This window comes from Mus caroli, unplaced genomic scaffold, assembly GCF_978045245.1.
Source record: "Mus caroli unplaced genomic scaffold, Mus_caroli_1 scaffold_8, whole genome shotgun sequence".
Classification (NCBI taxonomy): Eukaryota; Metazoa; Chordata; class Mammalia; order Rodentia; family Muridae; genus Mus; species Mus caroli.
Window position 1 is genome coordinate 45,264,785 of NW_028227263.1, and position 17,135 is coordinate 45,281,919.

Sequence of the window (17,135 nt, forward strand, 5' to 3'; positions counted from 1 at the left end):
GAAATGATTTTGGAAGAGGTAAGAATCTATCATCATTCCTGGAGATTCAATCATAAAAACTTAACCATATCTATGGAATTTTCTAACTCACCACAGCCACCAAACAAATTATAAAATCTTATTAGGCTCAATATCACTTATGTAGCAATATCGCTACATAATCCTGAGTCTAGAGTTCAGATCCCTGATGCCCATGTAAATATGGGGCCAGCATGGTGGTCCACCTCTAATCTTAGCATTCTGAGGTGCAGACACAGGATCCCTAAGCAAGCTGTCTAGCTAGACTAACTCTGCTACCCTGGTTCAAGCGAGAAACATCACCTACAATCTTCTTTATTATAAGAAGCAATGGGACTTACTTTAAATTTTAAATGGATCAAACAAGGGGAATTAGCTAGAACTACCCAATGAGATCTTATCACAAAAATAAAACAAAACAAAATTAATTTTGGCAGGGCCTAGTGGCACACAGCTTTAATCCCAGCACTCAAGAAGCAGAGGCAAGCAGATCTCTGAGTTTGAAGCCAGCCTGTTCCACACAGACAATTTAGAATTAGCCAGGATGTCTTGGTTAGAGCTTGTCTTTTTGTCTTTTTAAAAAAAAAACGAATCAGACAGTGGTGGTGGCACACATCTTTAATCCCAGAACCCTGGAAGCAGAGGCAGATAAATCTCTGAGTTCTAGGCTAGCCTGGTCTACAGATCAAATCTCAGAGCAGCCAAGCCATAGAGAAGCCTTGTGCCAAACAACCAAGAAAATTTTGTTTTTAAGTTAGGAAACCAAAGGCTAGATGGTCAGAAATGGGCAGGCAGCCAAAGAAGATTCCAAGGTTCTCTTTGACAGGAGATATGATCTTAAGCCAAGAAGAGGCACACCTAAGACAGAAATTGCAATCCCCACTCACCTGTGCATACTCTCTTTCAATAGCAGCCTTCTTCTGACTGAAAGTCCTAGAAATACAAACAAAAATTTATCATCAAGAGCAGAACTTTAAAGCCCCATGTAAATTTATCAATACAGCTACTGCCTAGTAAGATATATTGGGGGGCGGGGGGGTGTATTCCTCTTTATGAGCTCAGAACACAGGAAACCACACCAGCACAGTCTCTGCTGTTTTTCACAGCAGTTACAGTAACAAGTACAAGGCCCCTGGAAGCTGTGATGTAGGACTATACTTTGTTTCAGATTCTATGGTTCATATTTTAATTCTATGGCTCATATTTAATATGGCTGGGCACAAAGGTGTATGCATACAGTCCCAGCTACTCAGGAGCAAGAGGCAGGAGAACTGCCCATAAGTTTAGAATTAGGTAATACAGCAAAATTCCTGTCTCAATAATAATAATAATAATAAAGCAAAGAAGTACCCAAACAAACAACCCAACTAAATGGCCAATAATGATGAAAACAAAATCCTGTGATAAATAGCTCCAAGGTTGGGGAGACAGCTCAATGGTAAAGTACTTAACACTGTCTAATGAGCTGAGTTCAGATCCCTGGAACTCACATACAAGCTGTGCAATAACACATGTGCATCTATAATCACAGCACACCCACACTGGGAAACAAGAGGACAAAGAAGAGAATCACCAGAAACTCTCAGGCCAGCTAGCCTAGTATACACAGCAGTGAACAAAACGGAGACTGTCCTTTGACTTTCATACAAACACAATGGCACATATGCATCGAGCCAGAGACAGACAGACAGACAGACAGACAGACAGACAGACACAAATACACACCATAAAATAAATGGATGGATGAATGGATGGATGAATGGATGGATGGATGAAGCAATGAATGGATGGAAAGACTGACAGACACACACATACACACACACACACACACACAAGTTAAACAAGTGGGAAGGATTCTTGAAGATGGTGTATAAGGAACAGCCAGGAATCTGTCACCAATCTAGACAACAATGACACTGGAAGAATCTGTCTCAGGTAACCACTTTGTATAGAGTCAATTGAATGCATGTTACTTACAGGTGGTGGGGTAAAGGGACTCCTCACCAATGCAAAAAGAGAAAAAGAATATTAAAAAAAGAAAGCACTAAATACTGAGAATAATTCTGTAGAAATTAATGATCTAGCAAGATGGTTCAGTGGATAAAGGCACTTGCTACCAAGTCTGATGACCTCAGTTTGGTCCCTGAGGACGACACGGTAGGAGAGAACCAACTTCTGTAGTCAGTCAGTCTGTCTGTTTGTCTGTTTGTATGTGTGTGTGTGTGTGTGTGTGTGTGTGTGTGTCTCTCTCTCACTCTCTCACATACACACCACACACACACACATCAAAACCTTTTTTAAAAAAATTATATGCCAACAAATTATGTAACATTAATGAAAACAAATATCTAAAAATAAAATCCACCAAGGCTAAAACAACACAGTTCAGAAAGATAGTTCTGTGGGTTAAAAAATAACAATTCTTCCTTATAAACATAAATGAAAAATATTCTCAACACAAAACTAGCAAACCAAGTTCAGCACCACATTATGAAAAATACAGGGGGCTGGAGAAATGGCTCAGCAGTTCAGAGGACCTCTTGGAGAGGACTGGGGTTCCATTCCCATCACATATGTGATGGCTCACAACCATCAGTAACTCCAATTCCACCAGGTCCAACAAGCTCTTCTAACCTTGAGCACCAGGCACATACGTAGTATACATAAATACATACATGCATGCATACATACATACATACATACATACATACAGGAAAAAAATACTCATACACATAAATAAATATAAAACAAAAAGGAAGTTAACTACAGTGAGCTGACCCACCATTTCACCTCTGAAAACATCTGGAAAACCTGTCAATAAATTTTCTAAGTAGGATTTTTCCAAAAAGCCAGAGGCTCCTTAGGTCATCTTCAAACTGCTTCACTTTATTCTGTAGTGCTATCTTCTACACTACCAAAAGTGGGATTTTTCATATTTTATAAAAAAGAAAGCAAATATTTAAATCATTTAGGCCTAACTATTACTCATCTTGAAATAAGGATATCTGGACCAGTAATACAGCTCAGCAGTCAAAAGTGCTTGCTGACAAGTCTGATAACCTGACTTCAATCCCCAGAACCTACAAGGTAGGACAGAATTGACACTCATAAGCTGTCCTTTGACCTCCACACACACGCCATGCCACACAGGTCCATATACATATGCACAAAAGAAGCTTACATAATCGTTTTCAAAGGAAGAAAAATGTTTATGTGAATCCTAAGCATAAAGGAACCGAGTATTATTATTCTGAGTATACAAGTCAACTAACTTAAATATTTTCAGACTTCTTTATCACCCTGTGTTGTGTTCCTATTCTTATCCCTTGGTAATCACTAATGTAAATTTCTGTCTCCACAAATTTGCCTAGTCTATATATTTCATATGAAAAGAATAAGGTAACATGTGACTTTTTGTACCTGGATTCTTTCAGTTAGCTTACTTTAAAAAATGTGTGCATGGAGCCGGGCATGGTGGCGCATGCCTTTAATCCCAGCACTCGGGAGGCAGAGGCAGGCGTGGATTTCTGAGTTCGAGGCCAGCCTGGCTACAAAGTGAGTTCCACAACAGCCAGAGCTATACAGAAAAACCCTGTCTCGAAAAACTAAAAAAAAAAGTGTGTATGTGTATTTACATGTGTACATGCTCAAGCATGGTACATATGAAGGCCAAAGGACAACCTGAGGTATCCACCTATTTCAATATAGGATCTCTCATTCACCTCAAGTTCACTCATTTAACTACGATGGCTGGCCAGCAAGCCCAGGGATCCTCCTGTCTCTACTTCCCCAGGGCTGGAATTACATGTACCACTACACCCAACAATTTTACATTTGTTCTACAGATGGAACTCAGGTCCTCATGCTTGTGAGTGCTTTACTGAGCCATCCTCCCAACAGCATTTAGCTTATAAGATTTGTCCAAGGGGCTGGAGAGATGGCTCAGCGGTTAAGAGCACTGACTACTCTTCCAGAGGTCCTGAGTTCAATTCTCAGCAACCACATGGTGGCTCATAACCATCTGTAATAAGACCTAATGCCCTGTTCTGGTGTGTCTGAAGACAGCTACAGTGTAGTCACATTAAATAAATAAATAAATAAATAAATAAATAAATCTTTAAAAAAAAAAGATTTGTCCAAGTAACGTGCTATCAATGCTTCATCTATTTTTAACTGCTGAATAATATCCCACCATATTATAACACATTTTGTTTATCCCTTGACCTAGTGATAGACATGAGTCATTACAAGATGTTAGCTATTAAAAATAGTGTTGCCATAGCATCCATACACATTATACATGCTATACATATACATCATACTATTATATACATATAATAGTATAATATATATTATATGTTTATAACTTGTGTGTGTGGCTACAAGCATGCTATAACACAATGTAAAGGTCAGAGAACAACTTCATTGTATTGTTTCCCTACTTCCACCTTCACATAAATTCTGATGATTGGACTTAGCTCATCAGGATTTATTGACCGAGTCATCTGCTGGCCTGAGATGTATGTATAAGATCAGCTAGAGCATATGATAATTTTGCTTTAACTTTTGAGGACGTTTTGGAATAATCTCAATAACTACTGTACGATTTTGTACCTGTGGCATATTTTAAATTTAATAGTTAAATACTAAAAGAGCAAATCTTTCAAAATAAGCCAGGTATGGTAGTACAAACCTATAATCCTAGCCACCTGGGAGGGTAGCTTAGCCTGGCCAGGTTAGCAAGACCTTTTTTCAAAATAAAATGAAAAGGGCTAGGGATGTAGTATAGTAGGAGAGGACTTGTCTAGAATGTACAATGCCCTGAGAGCTGACCTCCCTAAATCATGAATGTTCTTTAGGTTTTTTTGTTTTGAATGGATGTTCCCTTGGTAGCCCATGCTGGCTTTAAACTCCTCACCTCTCTATCTCAACTTCCTGAGTGTTGGAATTACAAGCATGTGCCACCACACCCAGATACAAATCTGTATTTACAGGGGGGGGGGCATATGTGTACATGCATGCATGCATGCACCTGCCCCCAGAAGCAAGAGGTATTGGATCCTCCTGGACATGGAGTTACAGGATGCTGTGAGACACCTGATATGGGTGCTGAGAACTGAACTTAAGTCCTCTACAACAGTGGTTCTCAACCTTTCCTAATGTTGTGACTCTTTAATAGAGTTCCTCACCTTTTGGAACCCCCAACCATAAAATTATTTTTGTTGCTTCTTCATAACTATATTTTTGCTACTGTTATGAATTATAATGTAAACATCTGGTTTTCTGAGGATCTTTGGTGACTCCTGGACCCTCAAAGGGATCACAACCCATTTATTGAGAACCACTCCATGCTTTTAACATCTACGCCTTCTCCAGCCTCATACAGATGTTCTTAATGGCATCTAGAATAGAGAATCTTACAGACTATGCATGTAGCTCAGAGGTAGAAGCTCTACTTAGCACATGAGAAGATATGATCAGGGTAATGGTTGCTGACTGGAAATTTCTTATTAAAAATTAATTTGTCACATCAGTGTTGAAAACCCACAGAATCAACTAACATAGACTCAAGGACTCAACAAAGACTGAACTGCCTATCATGGAGCTTTCATGGGGCTGACCTAACTCTGCGTAGGTTATGGTTGTATAGCTTGGTCTCCTGGTAGGACTCCTAACAGTGAGAGCAGGGTCTGACTCTGACTCTTTTATCTGCTTCTAGGTCCCTTTTCTTCCCACTGGGTTGCCTTGTCCAACCTTAATACAAGGGGAGGTGCCTAGTTTTACTGCAATCTGATATGCTATGTTTAGTTGATATTCCTGGGAGGCCAGCCCTTTTCTGAAGGGAAATGGAGGAGGAGTGTATTGGGGGGGTTGGGGGAACAAGGAGGAGAGAAAAGATGGAAAAGTGTGGTCGGTGTATAATATATGAGAGAAAAATACATTTAAAAATGGAAAAAATGAAGGCCTAGGATTATGAATCCTTCACAGAAAGTATTCATTTTATTTTGTTCAAATTTATCAGAGGTATAATAGATATGGCCTTTAAAAATGCATTTCGTAAATCAGAAGCCCTGAAAATAAAAATTACTCCCTAATGCATAAACTGCAAAGTGAATGCTATGTTAGCATTGTGAAAAAAGTATAATGTTGTTTATACTCCTCAGAGCTCTTGGGTGACCAGGAATACTGTGAACAAGCAGAGCAAACCTACCTACCTACTTATCCATCCATCCACATACATGCGCATTTGGAGAGAGACACAGGTGTTTGCTTGCTTGTTTGTTAGATAAAGTCTTGTCAAGTAGTCCAGACTGACCTCAAACTCCCCGCCCCCCTGTCTCTACCTGCCAAGTGCTGTAAATACACATAGACACCCACACCTAGATCTGAGCAGTAATAATTTTCAAAGAAATTTTTTTTTCTGAGCAACGTATCTCAACAGAAGCTTAAAATACTCAATGAAGCATGCTTTTTGTTGCTCTACTTACAGCTCTCCACAAAAGGCAGAAGAGATATAATGTAATTCTTAAAGGCCCCAGGCCTTTTAGAACAGTAAGTAATTACTCACTCCAACTCAAAGTCACCATCTGCAACAGCCCCTACACAGCAGTTGGCCGGACCTCCTCTGAAGCTTTAAAGGCAGGCATGGCTGTGGAGGTACTAGATTTACGCTTCCTCCAATAGAAGGCTTTTTGTTCACCTCAAAAACCTGTCATTCAGTGCGGCTACCTTCTTCAGTGGTCTTAGCACTACCTTCTAAATAACACACTGCAGCTTCTCCATGAGAATTTGTTGCTTCCTTGGATGCTTTTTCTTTTACTAGCATAAAGATGGCTTTTTCCTTAAATGTCATGAGCCAACTAGCTGGCTTCAAATTTTCCTCTGCAGTTTTTTCACCTCTCCCAGTGTTCATAGACTTGAAGGGAGTAGGGTAGGCTCTGGACAAGGCTTTGGATAATGCAGTGGCTGGTGTGATCTATGCAAACAACAGAAACTTTCTCTAAAGCAAAATGGCTTTTGTGCTTTCCCTATCTCCTACCATTTGTATCCCCTGAAGTAACAATTTTAAATTTCCTTTTCCAACCTCTTTTTTTTTTTTGGTCACAAAGTGGTACAAAAGGCCTATCTTTCAAGATGCCTTCCCCACTAACCTTAATCATTTCTAGCTTTTGCCCTCGAGAGAAACAAATGCACCTCTCTCTTCAACTGGTTGGTTTCCATAACAGTTGGGAGTAGGAAGGTCCAGAAAATGAAAAGGTATGGCATCAGATGATCAGCAGAGCAGTCAGAACACATACAATAGTTATTAAATTCTCCATTTGATGTGGGTACAGTTCATGGTATTACAAAACAAATATAATAGTAACATGAGGGGTCACTGACTTCAGAGCAATATACAAGCAATAATGGAAAAGTTGTCAATTATTTCAAGAATTATCAAAATCTGACCTTGAGATACAAAGTAACAAACCTCTGGAAAAATGGTACCAACTAATTTATTTACAGCAGGTTATCACAAACCTTTAATTAAGTTAATTTACTTTTACTTTACAGTGTCTTATTTTATTTGGGGGAATGAATTCTCACGACATTTCTAAGACTAGCATTAAACTCAGAGGCTCAGACTTTCCCAAAGTAGAGTGAACTATAGACATAACTACCATATTGAACCTCAAAGTTTCAATTTGTAAGATAAACAAAACAAACAACAACCTACTCTGAAGCACAAAGTACAAAAAAGTATCCAGCATAAAGAATGAGCTATGGCTCATCCGGCTGGATCAGCCCCGGGGTAGCGGGATCGCAGGGTTGCCTGACACCCGCCAGCTACCCACGACCCCCGCCGCAGGATTTTGGGACTGCTGGTGAGTGGAACACAGCTTCTGCTCCAATCCAATTGCGCGGGACCTGAGACTGCATTAGTTAGGGAAGCAGAAACTGGCCTGAGTAGGGCCACAGGCCTCACCCGGCCGGATCAGCGCCAGGGTAGCGGGAGCGCAGGGTTGCCTGACACCCGCCAGCTACCCACGACCCCCGCCGCAGGATTTTGGGACTGCTGGTAAGTGGAACACAGCTTCTGCTCCAGTCCAATCACGCGGGACCTGAGACTGCTCTGGTTGGGGAGAGAGAAATCCGGCCTACATAGGGCCACAACTCTCTTCCGGTCAGAAAAGCACCTGAGCAGCTGGGGCGCAGGGTCGGCTGACACTCGCCAACTGCCCACAACACCCGCCACAGGATCTTAAGACTTCTGGTGAGTGGAGCACAGCTTCTGCTCCAATCCAATTGCGCGGGACCTGAGACTGCATTAGTTAGGGAAGCAGAAACTGGCCTGAGTAGGGCCACAGGCCTCACCCGGCCGGATCAGTGCCAGGGTAGCGGGAGCGCAGGGTTGCCTGACACCCGCCAGCTACCCACGACCCCCGCCGCAGGATTTTGGGACTGCTGGTGAGTGGAACACAGCTTCTGCTCCAATCCAATTGCGCGGGACCTGAGACTGCATTAGTTAGGGAAGCAGAAACTGGCCTGAGTAGGGCCACAGGCCTCACCCGGCCTGATCAGCGCCAGGGTAGCGGGAGCGCAGGGTTGCCTGACACCCGCCAGCTACCCACGACCCCCGCCGCAGGATTTTGGGACTGCTGGTGAGTGGAACACAGCTTCTGTTCCAGTCCAATCACGCGGGACCTGAGACTGCTCTGGTTGGGGAGAGAGAAATCCGGCCTACATAGGGCCACAACCCTCTTCCGGTCAGAAAAGCACCGGGGCAGCTGGGGCGCAGGGTCGGCTGACACTCACCAGCTACCCACAACACCCACCACAGGATCTTAAGACTTCTGGAGAGTGGAACACAGCTTCTGCTCCAATCCAATTGCACGCGGGACCAGAGACTGCATTAGTTAGGGAAGCAGAAAAACGGCCTGAGTAGGACCACAGGCCTCTTCCGGCTGGACCAGAACCGGGGTACCATCAGCTACCCACGACCCCCGCCGCAGGATTTAGAGACTGCTGGTGAGTGGAACACAGCTTCTGCTCCAATCTTTAAATAGTGACAACGATAACAACTAACCCCAGAGATTACCAGATGGCGAAAGGTAAACGTAATAATCTTACTAACAGAAACCAAGACCACTCACCATCATCAGAACCCAGCACCCCCACTTCACCCAGTCCAGGGCACCCCAACACACCGGAAAAGCTAGACACGGATTTAAAAGCATATCTCCTGATGATGATAGAGGACTTCAAGAAGGACGTTAATAACACACTTAAAGAAATGCAGGAGAACACTGCTAAAAAGGAAGAAGACAATAAAGAGGAAGCACAAAAATCCCTTAAAGAATTGCAGGAGAACACTGCTAAAGAGTTACAAATCCTTAAAGAAAAACATGATAACATAATCAAACAGGTAGAAGTCCTTACAGAAAAACAGGAAAACACATCCAAACAGATGATGGAAATGAACAAAACCATACTAGACATAAAAAGGGAAGTAGACACAATAAAGAAAACCCAAAATGAGGCAACACTGGAGATAGAAACCCTAGGAAAGAAATCTGGAACCATAGATACCAGCATCAGCAACAGAATACAAGAGATGGAAGAGAGAATCTCAGGTGCAGAAGATTCCATAGAGAACATCGGCACAACAATCAAGGAAAATGGAAAATGCAAAAAGATCCTAACTCAAAACATCCAAGAAATACAGGACATAATGAGAAGACCAAACCTACGGATAATAGGAGTGGATGAGAATGAAGATTTTCAACTCAAAGGACCAGCAAACATCTTCAACAAAATTATAGAAGAAAACTTCCCAAATCTAAAGAAAGAGATGCCCATGAACATACAAGAAGCCTACAGAACTCCAAATAGACTGGATCAGAAAAGAAATACCTCCCGACACATAATAATCAGAGCAACAAATGCTCTAAATAAAGATAGAATACTAAAAGCAGTAAGAGAAAAAGGCCAAGTAACATATAAAGGCAAGCCTATCAGAATTACACCAGACTTTTCACCAGAGACTATGAAAGCCAGAAGATCCTGGACAGATGTTATACAGACACTAAAAGAACACAAATTCCAGCCCAGGCTACTATACCCAGCCAAACTCTCAATTAACATAGATGGAGAAACCAAAGTATTCCACGACAAAACCAAATTCACACATTATCTCTCCACGAATCCAGCCCTTCAAAGGATAATAACAGAAAAAAACCAATACAAGGACAGGAACCACGCCCTAGAAACAACAAGAAGGTAATCCCTCAACAAACCTAAAAGAAGACAGCCACAAGAACAAAATGCCAACTTTAACATCAAAAATAACAGGAAACACCAATTTCTTTTCCTTAATATCTCTTAATATCAATGGACTCAACTCCCCGATAAAAAGACATAGACTAACAAACTGGCTACACAAACAAGACCCAACATTTTGCTGCTTACAGGAAACTCATCTCAGAGAAAAGGATAGACACTACCTCAGAATGAAAGGCTGGAAAACAATTCTCCAAGCAAATGGCATGAAGAAACAAGCTGGAGTAGCCATTCTAATATCTGATAAGATTGACTTCCAACCCAAAGTCATTAAAAAAGACAGGGAGGGACACTTCATACTCATCAAAGGTAAAATCCTCCAAGAGGAACTATCAATCCTGAATATCTATGCTCCAAATACAAAGGCAGCCACATTCATTAAAGAAACTTTAGTAAATCTCAAAGCACACATTGCACCTCATACAATAATAGTGGGAGACTTCAACACACCACTTTCACCAATGGACAGATCATGGAAACAGAAACTAAACAGGGACACAGTGAAACTAAGAGAAATTATGAATCAAATGGATCTGGCAGATATCTACAGAACATTCTATCCTAAAACAAAAGGATATACCTTCTTCTCAGCACCTCATGGTACCTTCTCCAAAATTGACCACATAATTGGTCACAAAACAGGCCTCAACAGATATAAAAATATTGAAATTGTCCCATGCATCCTATCAGATCACCATGGACTAAGGCTGATCTTCAATAACAAAATAAATAATAGAAAGCCAACCTTCACGTGGAAACTGAACAACACTCTTCTCAATGATACCTTGGTCAAGGAAGGAATAAAGAAAGAAATTAAGGACTTTTTAGAGTTCAATGAAAATGAAGCCACAACATACCCAAACTTATGGGACGCAATGAAAGCATTTTTAAGAGGAAAACTCATAGCTCTGAGTGCCTCCAAAAGGAAACTAGAGAGAGCACACATTAGCAGCTTGACAACACACCTAAAAGCACTAGAACAAAAGGAAGCAAATTCACCCAAGAGGAGTAGACGGCAGGAAATAATCAAACTCAGGGGTGAAATCAACCAAGTGGAAACAAGAAAAACAATTCAAAGAATCAACCAATCAAGGAGCTGGTTCTTTGAGAAAATCAACAAGATAGATAAACCCTTAGCCAGACTCACTAGAGGGCACAGGGAAAGCATCCTAATTAACAAAATCAGAAATGAAAAAGGAGACATAACAACAGATCCTGAAGACATCCAAAACACCATCAGATCCTTCTACCAAAGGCTATATTCAACAAAACTGGAGAACCTGGATGAAATGGAGAAGTTCCTAGACAGATACCAGGTACCAAAGTTGAATCAAGATCAGGTTAATGATCTAAACAGCCCTATATCCCCCAAAGAAATAGAAGCAGTCATTAATAGTCTCCCAACTAAAAAAAGCCCAGGACCAGATGGGTTTAGTGCAGAGTTCTATCAGACCTTCAAAGAAGATCTAATCCCAGTTCTTCACAAACTATTCCACAAAATAGAAACAGAAGGTACTCTACCCAACTCATTCTATGAAGCCACAATTACTCTGATACCTAAACCACAAAAAGACCCAACAAAGATAGAAAACTTCAGACCAATATCCCTTATGAATATTGATGCAAAAATCCTCAATAAAGTTCTTGCTAACCGAATCCAAGAACACATCAAAACAATCATCCATCCTGACCAAGTAGGTTTCATCCCAGGGATGCAGGGATGGTTCAATATACGGAAATCCATCAACGTAATCCAGTATATAAACAAACTCAAAGACAAAAACCACATGGTCATCTCCTTAGAGGCGGAAAAAGCATTTGACAAGATCCAACACCCATTCATGATAAAAGTCTTGGAAAGATCAGGAATTCAAGGCCCATACCTAAACATGATAAAAGCAATCTACAGCAAACCAGTAGCCAACATCAAAGTAAATGGTGAGAAGCTTGAAGCAATCCCTCTAAAATCAGGGACTAGACAAGGCTGTCCACTTTCTCCATACCTATTCAACATTGTACTTGAAGTCCTAGCCAGAGCAATTCGACAACAAAAGGAGATCAAAGGGATACAAATTGGAAAAGATGATGTCAAAATATCACTTTTTGCAGATGATATGATAGTATATATAAGTGACCCTAAAAATTCCACCAGAGAACTCCTAAGCCTGATAAACAGCTTCGGTGAAGTAGCTGGATATAAAATTAACTCAAACAAATCAATGGCCTTTCTCTACACAAAGAATAAACAGGCTGAGAAAGAAATTAGGGAAACAACACCCTTCTCAATAGTCACAAATAATATAAAATATCTTGGCGTGACTCTAACTAAGGAAGTGAAAGATCTGTATAATAAAAACTTCAAGTCTCTGAAGAAAGAAATTATAGAAGATCTCAGAAGATGGAAAGATCTCCCATGCTCATGGATTGGCAGGATCAACATTGTAAAAATGGCTATCTTGCCAAAAGCAATCTACAGATTCAATGCAATCCCCATCAAAATTCCAAATCAATTCTTCAACGAATTAGAAAGTGCAATCTGCAAATTCATCTGGAATAACAAAAAACCTAGGATAGCAAAAACTCTTCTCAAGGATAAAAGAACCTCTGGTGGAATCACCATGCCGGACCTAAAGCTCTACTACAGAGCAATTGTGATAAAAACTGCATGGTACTGGTATAGTGACAGACAAATAGACCAATGGAATAGAATTGAAGACCCAGAAATGAACCCACACACCTATGGTCACTTGATCTTCGACAAGGGAGCTAAAAACATCCAGTGGAAGAAAGACAGCATTTTCAACAAATGGTGCTGGCACAACTGGTTGTTAACATGTAGAAGAATGCGAATCGATCCATTCCTATCTCCTTGTACTAAGGTCAAGTCTAAGTGGATCAAGGAACTTCACATAAAACCAGAGACACTGAAACTTATAGAGGAGAAAGTGGGGAAAAGCCTTGAAGATATGGGCACAGGGGAAAAATTCCTGAATAGAACAGTAATGGCTTGTGCTGTAAGATCGAGAATTGACAAGTGGGACCTCATGAAACTACAAAGCTTCTGCAAGGCTAAAGACACCATCAATAAGACAAAAAAACCACCAACAGATTGGGAAAGGATCTTCACCTATCCTAAATCAGATAAGGGACTAATATCCAATATATATAAAGAACTCAAGAAGGTGGACTCCAGAAAGTCAAATAACCCCATTAAAAAATGGGGCTCAGAACTGAACAAAGAATTCTCACCTGAGGAATACCGAATGGCAGAGAAGCACCTGAAAAAATGTTCAACATCCTTAATCATCAGGGAAATGCAAATCAAAACAACCCTGAGATTCCACCTCACACCAGTCAGAATGGCTAAGATCAAAAATTCAGGTGACAGCAGATGCTGGCGAGGATGTGGAGAAAGAGGAACACTCCTCCATTGTTGGTGGGATTGCAAGCTTGTACAACCACTCTGGAAATCAGTCTGGCGGTTCCTCAGAAAATTGGACATAGTACTACCGGAGGATCCAGCAATACCTCTCCTGGGCATATATCCAGAAGATGTCCCAACCGGTAAAAAGGACACATGCTCCACTATGTTCATAGCAGCCCTATATATAATAGCCAGAAGCTGGAAAGAACCCAGATGTCCCTCAACAGAGGAATGGATACAGAAATTATGGTACATTTACACAATGGAGTACTACTCAGCTATTAAAAAGAATGAATTTATGAAATTCCTAGCCAAATGGATGGACCTGGAGGGCATCATCTTGAGTGAAGTAACACAATCACAAAAGAACTCACACAATATGTATTCATTGATAAGTGGATATTAGCCCAAAACTTAGGATACCCAAGATATTAGATACAATTTGCTAATCGCATGAAACTCAAGAAGAATGAAGACCAAAGTGTGGACACTGTGCACCTTCTTAGAATTGGGAACAAAACACCCAGGGAAGGAGCTACAGAGACAAAGTTCGTAGCTGTGATGAAAGGATGGACCATTTAGAGACTGCTGTATCCAGGGATCCGTCCCATAATCAGCTTCTAAACGCTGACACCATTGCATACACTAGCAAGATCTTGCTGAAAGGACCCAAATATAGCTGTCTCTTGTGAGACGATGCCGGGGCCTAGCAAACACAGGAGTGGATGTTCACAGTCAGCTATTGGATGTATCACAGGGCTCCCAATGGAGAAGCTAGAGAAAGTACCCAAGGAGCTAAAGGGATCTGCAACCCTATTGTTGGAACAACATGATGTACTAACCGGAACCCTGGAGCTCTTGTCTCTAGCTGCATATGTATCGAAAGATGGCCTAGTCGGCCATCAATGGAAAGAGAGGCCCATTGGACTTGCAAACTTTATATGCCCCAATATAGGGGAATGCCAGGGCCAAAAGAATGGGAATGGGTGGGTAGGGAAGTGGGGGGCGCTATGGGGGACTTTTGGGATAGTATTGGAAATGTAATTGAGGAAATTATGTAATAAAAATATAAAAAAAAAAAAATAGCAAAAAAAAAAAAAAAAAAAAAAAAAAAAAAAAAAAAAAAAAGAATGAGCTATGACCCTTGCTTTGTAAGGATTCAGCAACCAAAGGCCTACAAACGCTACAGACAAGTAGGAACTACTCGTCTTGGAGCTCCTTAATTTTCCTGACTATATTTTAGTTTCTTATCAATGAAATGAGAAGATAAATCTGTTTTGGCTCATGTCTACAATCCCAGCACTGAGGAGGCTACAAAAGTATCTTACGTTTAAAGCTTACCTATGCTACATAGAGATTTCCAGGTCTGTCTAGGTTACATAAAGAGAGGGTTGGGGGAGTAGAGCAAATGTATACTACCATGAGAGAGAACACGGAATTATAAAAATTAAATTAGTTTATTTTTTAAAGTACTTGGAGCAAACAGCACATGATAAATACTACAAATTTATTAAGTAATCTAGTTTCAACATTTTGACTAACGAAATACAAGAAATGCTAACAAAAATGTGTATTTTAGTACTATATACAGTATTAAATGACAGAAAAAGCCAGAATACTACCCTTCTCAGAAATCACCAAAAGTAATTGAAAATTAAAAAAAAAACAAACAAACAAATCATAAATGTAAAGTCAGACATGTGGTTTCATACTAACCCCAGCTCTCAGGAGTCTGAGACAGCACTCTGACAATTTTAAGGCCAACCCAGGCTACATGCTGAGATAACTCTCTTTAAAAAAGAAAGATGTTAACATGATCTCCAACAAAACCAGAAGATATACAACATAGAAGTAGAAAATGTGTTCAAACGAAAGACACCTGGATAACAAAGGAAAAGTTAGGACATGGGCCTCAAGCCTCCGAGGAAGGTGGGACTGTGGGCTGGCGGAGGGGTTTCCTTCGTGTTCTGAAGAAGCAGAGACAGAACTGAATTAGGAATTACACACACACACACACACACACACACACACGCTGGCAGCAAGTGGACTGCTGGTGCAACAACTCGAATCTGCACTGCCAACAGCCTCGTGAGATGGCAGGCTGAGGAGAAGGGGGACAGCCTCGTGAGATGACTGGGAGACTGAGGAGAAGGGCTCTGGGGGTCCTGGAACTTACTATGCAGTCCAGGAAGACCTTGAAATCACAATCTTCCTAACTCAGCCTCCCAAAAACTAGGATTACAGATATGCATGCATGCCCACTGAAATAAAACTCACAAATTCAACCTTGCTCATAAAAAATACTACTATACAATTGGACAACAGTAACCACTGTGGGCTACCAATATCTGATATCCTAAGAAATGCTTTGTGAGAAAAATAACCATATTTAAAAAAAAAAACAACCAAAAAAAAAAAAGGAAGGAAAATAAATAGAACATTCTAAATAAAAGGGGAGAAGGGCAGACCAGAAGAAAAATAATGCTTGCTGCTTTACATAGTGGTGCACCTGTTATCTCAACACTGACTACTAGCCTGCTCCTCCCAGTCTGCTGAGCCTGCTTTCTTATATAACCCAGGACCACCAGCTTAGAAGTGGCACTGCCAACAGTGAACCGGGTCCTCCCTCATAAATCATTAATCAAGAAAGTGCCCCACAGATTTTCTCACAGGTAATCTGATGGAGGTATTTTCTCAACTGAGAAACCAAGCAGCACGCCAAACAAACCGTGTACATGAACCCAGTGGTAGAGCAATTGCCTAGTAAATCTAAGCCCCTGAGTCAACTCCCAGCACCAGAAAATTCATCAGTTAATTAATTAGTTAATGAAAACACATGCCTTTATTTCCAGCACTTGGGAGGTACAGGCAGACAGAGCTCTGAAAGTGCAAGGCCAACATGATCTACATAGCAAGTTCAAAGCTAGCCAGGGCTAAGGTGAGTCATTCTCTGAAAAACAATGGGGTGGGAGATGAATTTTACTGTCTGTACACAAAGTCCTCAATAATGTCCCTGCTACTTGAAAGCCCCAAAACACTAACTTTTTCTTAATGTGTTGGGAGTGAGGAGATGGTTCAACTTGCCATACAAACATGAAAAACTGAACTCAGATTCTCAGTACTCATGTAAAAATCCAAGTCCTGGGGAGATGGAAATGGGGAATCACTGGGTCTTGCTAAACAGCTAGTCTAGCTGAATCAGAAAGCTCTACGTTAAAAGAGAGACACTCTCAAAAGTAACAAGCACTGCAGAGGACAGGACACACACACACCACAACCACCTACATACACAAAGACTAAAAATACACAAGCTTTATCATTTCTGAAAACTTGACCGGCTTCATTTTTATGAGATCCAATCAGTTTTAATTTA

The 17,135-nt window shown here is 40.9% G+C and overlaps 1 protein-coding gene across 2 annotated transcripts in view; it reads right to left on the reverse strand.

The window, feature by feature from the left end:
* Fchsd2 (FCH and double SH3 domains 2) overlaps nt 1-17,135 on the reverse strand; it is a 186,127-nt gene that overhangs the window by 148,581 nt on the left and 20,411 nt on the right. For both annotated transcript variants that reach the window (XM_021167292.3, XM_021167291.3), the window contains exon 3: nt 906-951. In XM_021167292.3, coding sequence (XP_021022951.1) covers nt 906-951 — 46 coding nt within the window. The remainder of the gene's footprint in view (nt 1-905; nt 952-17,135) is intronic.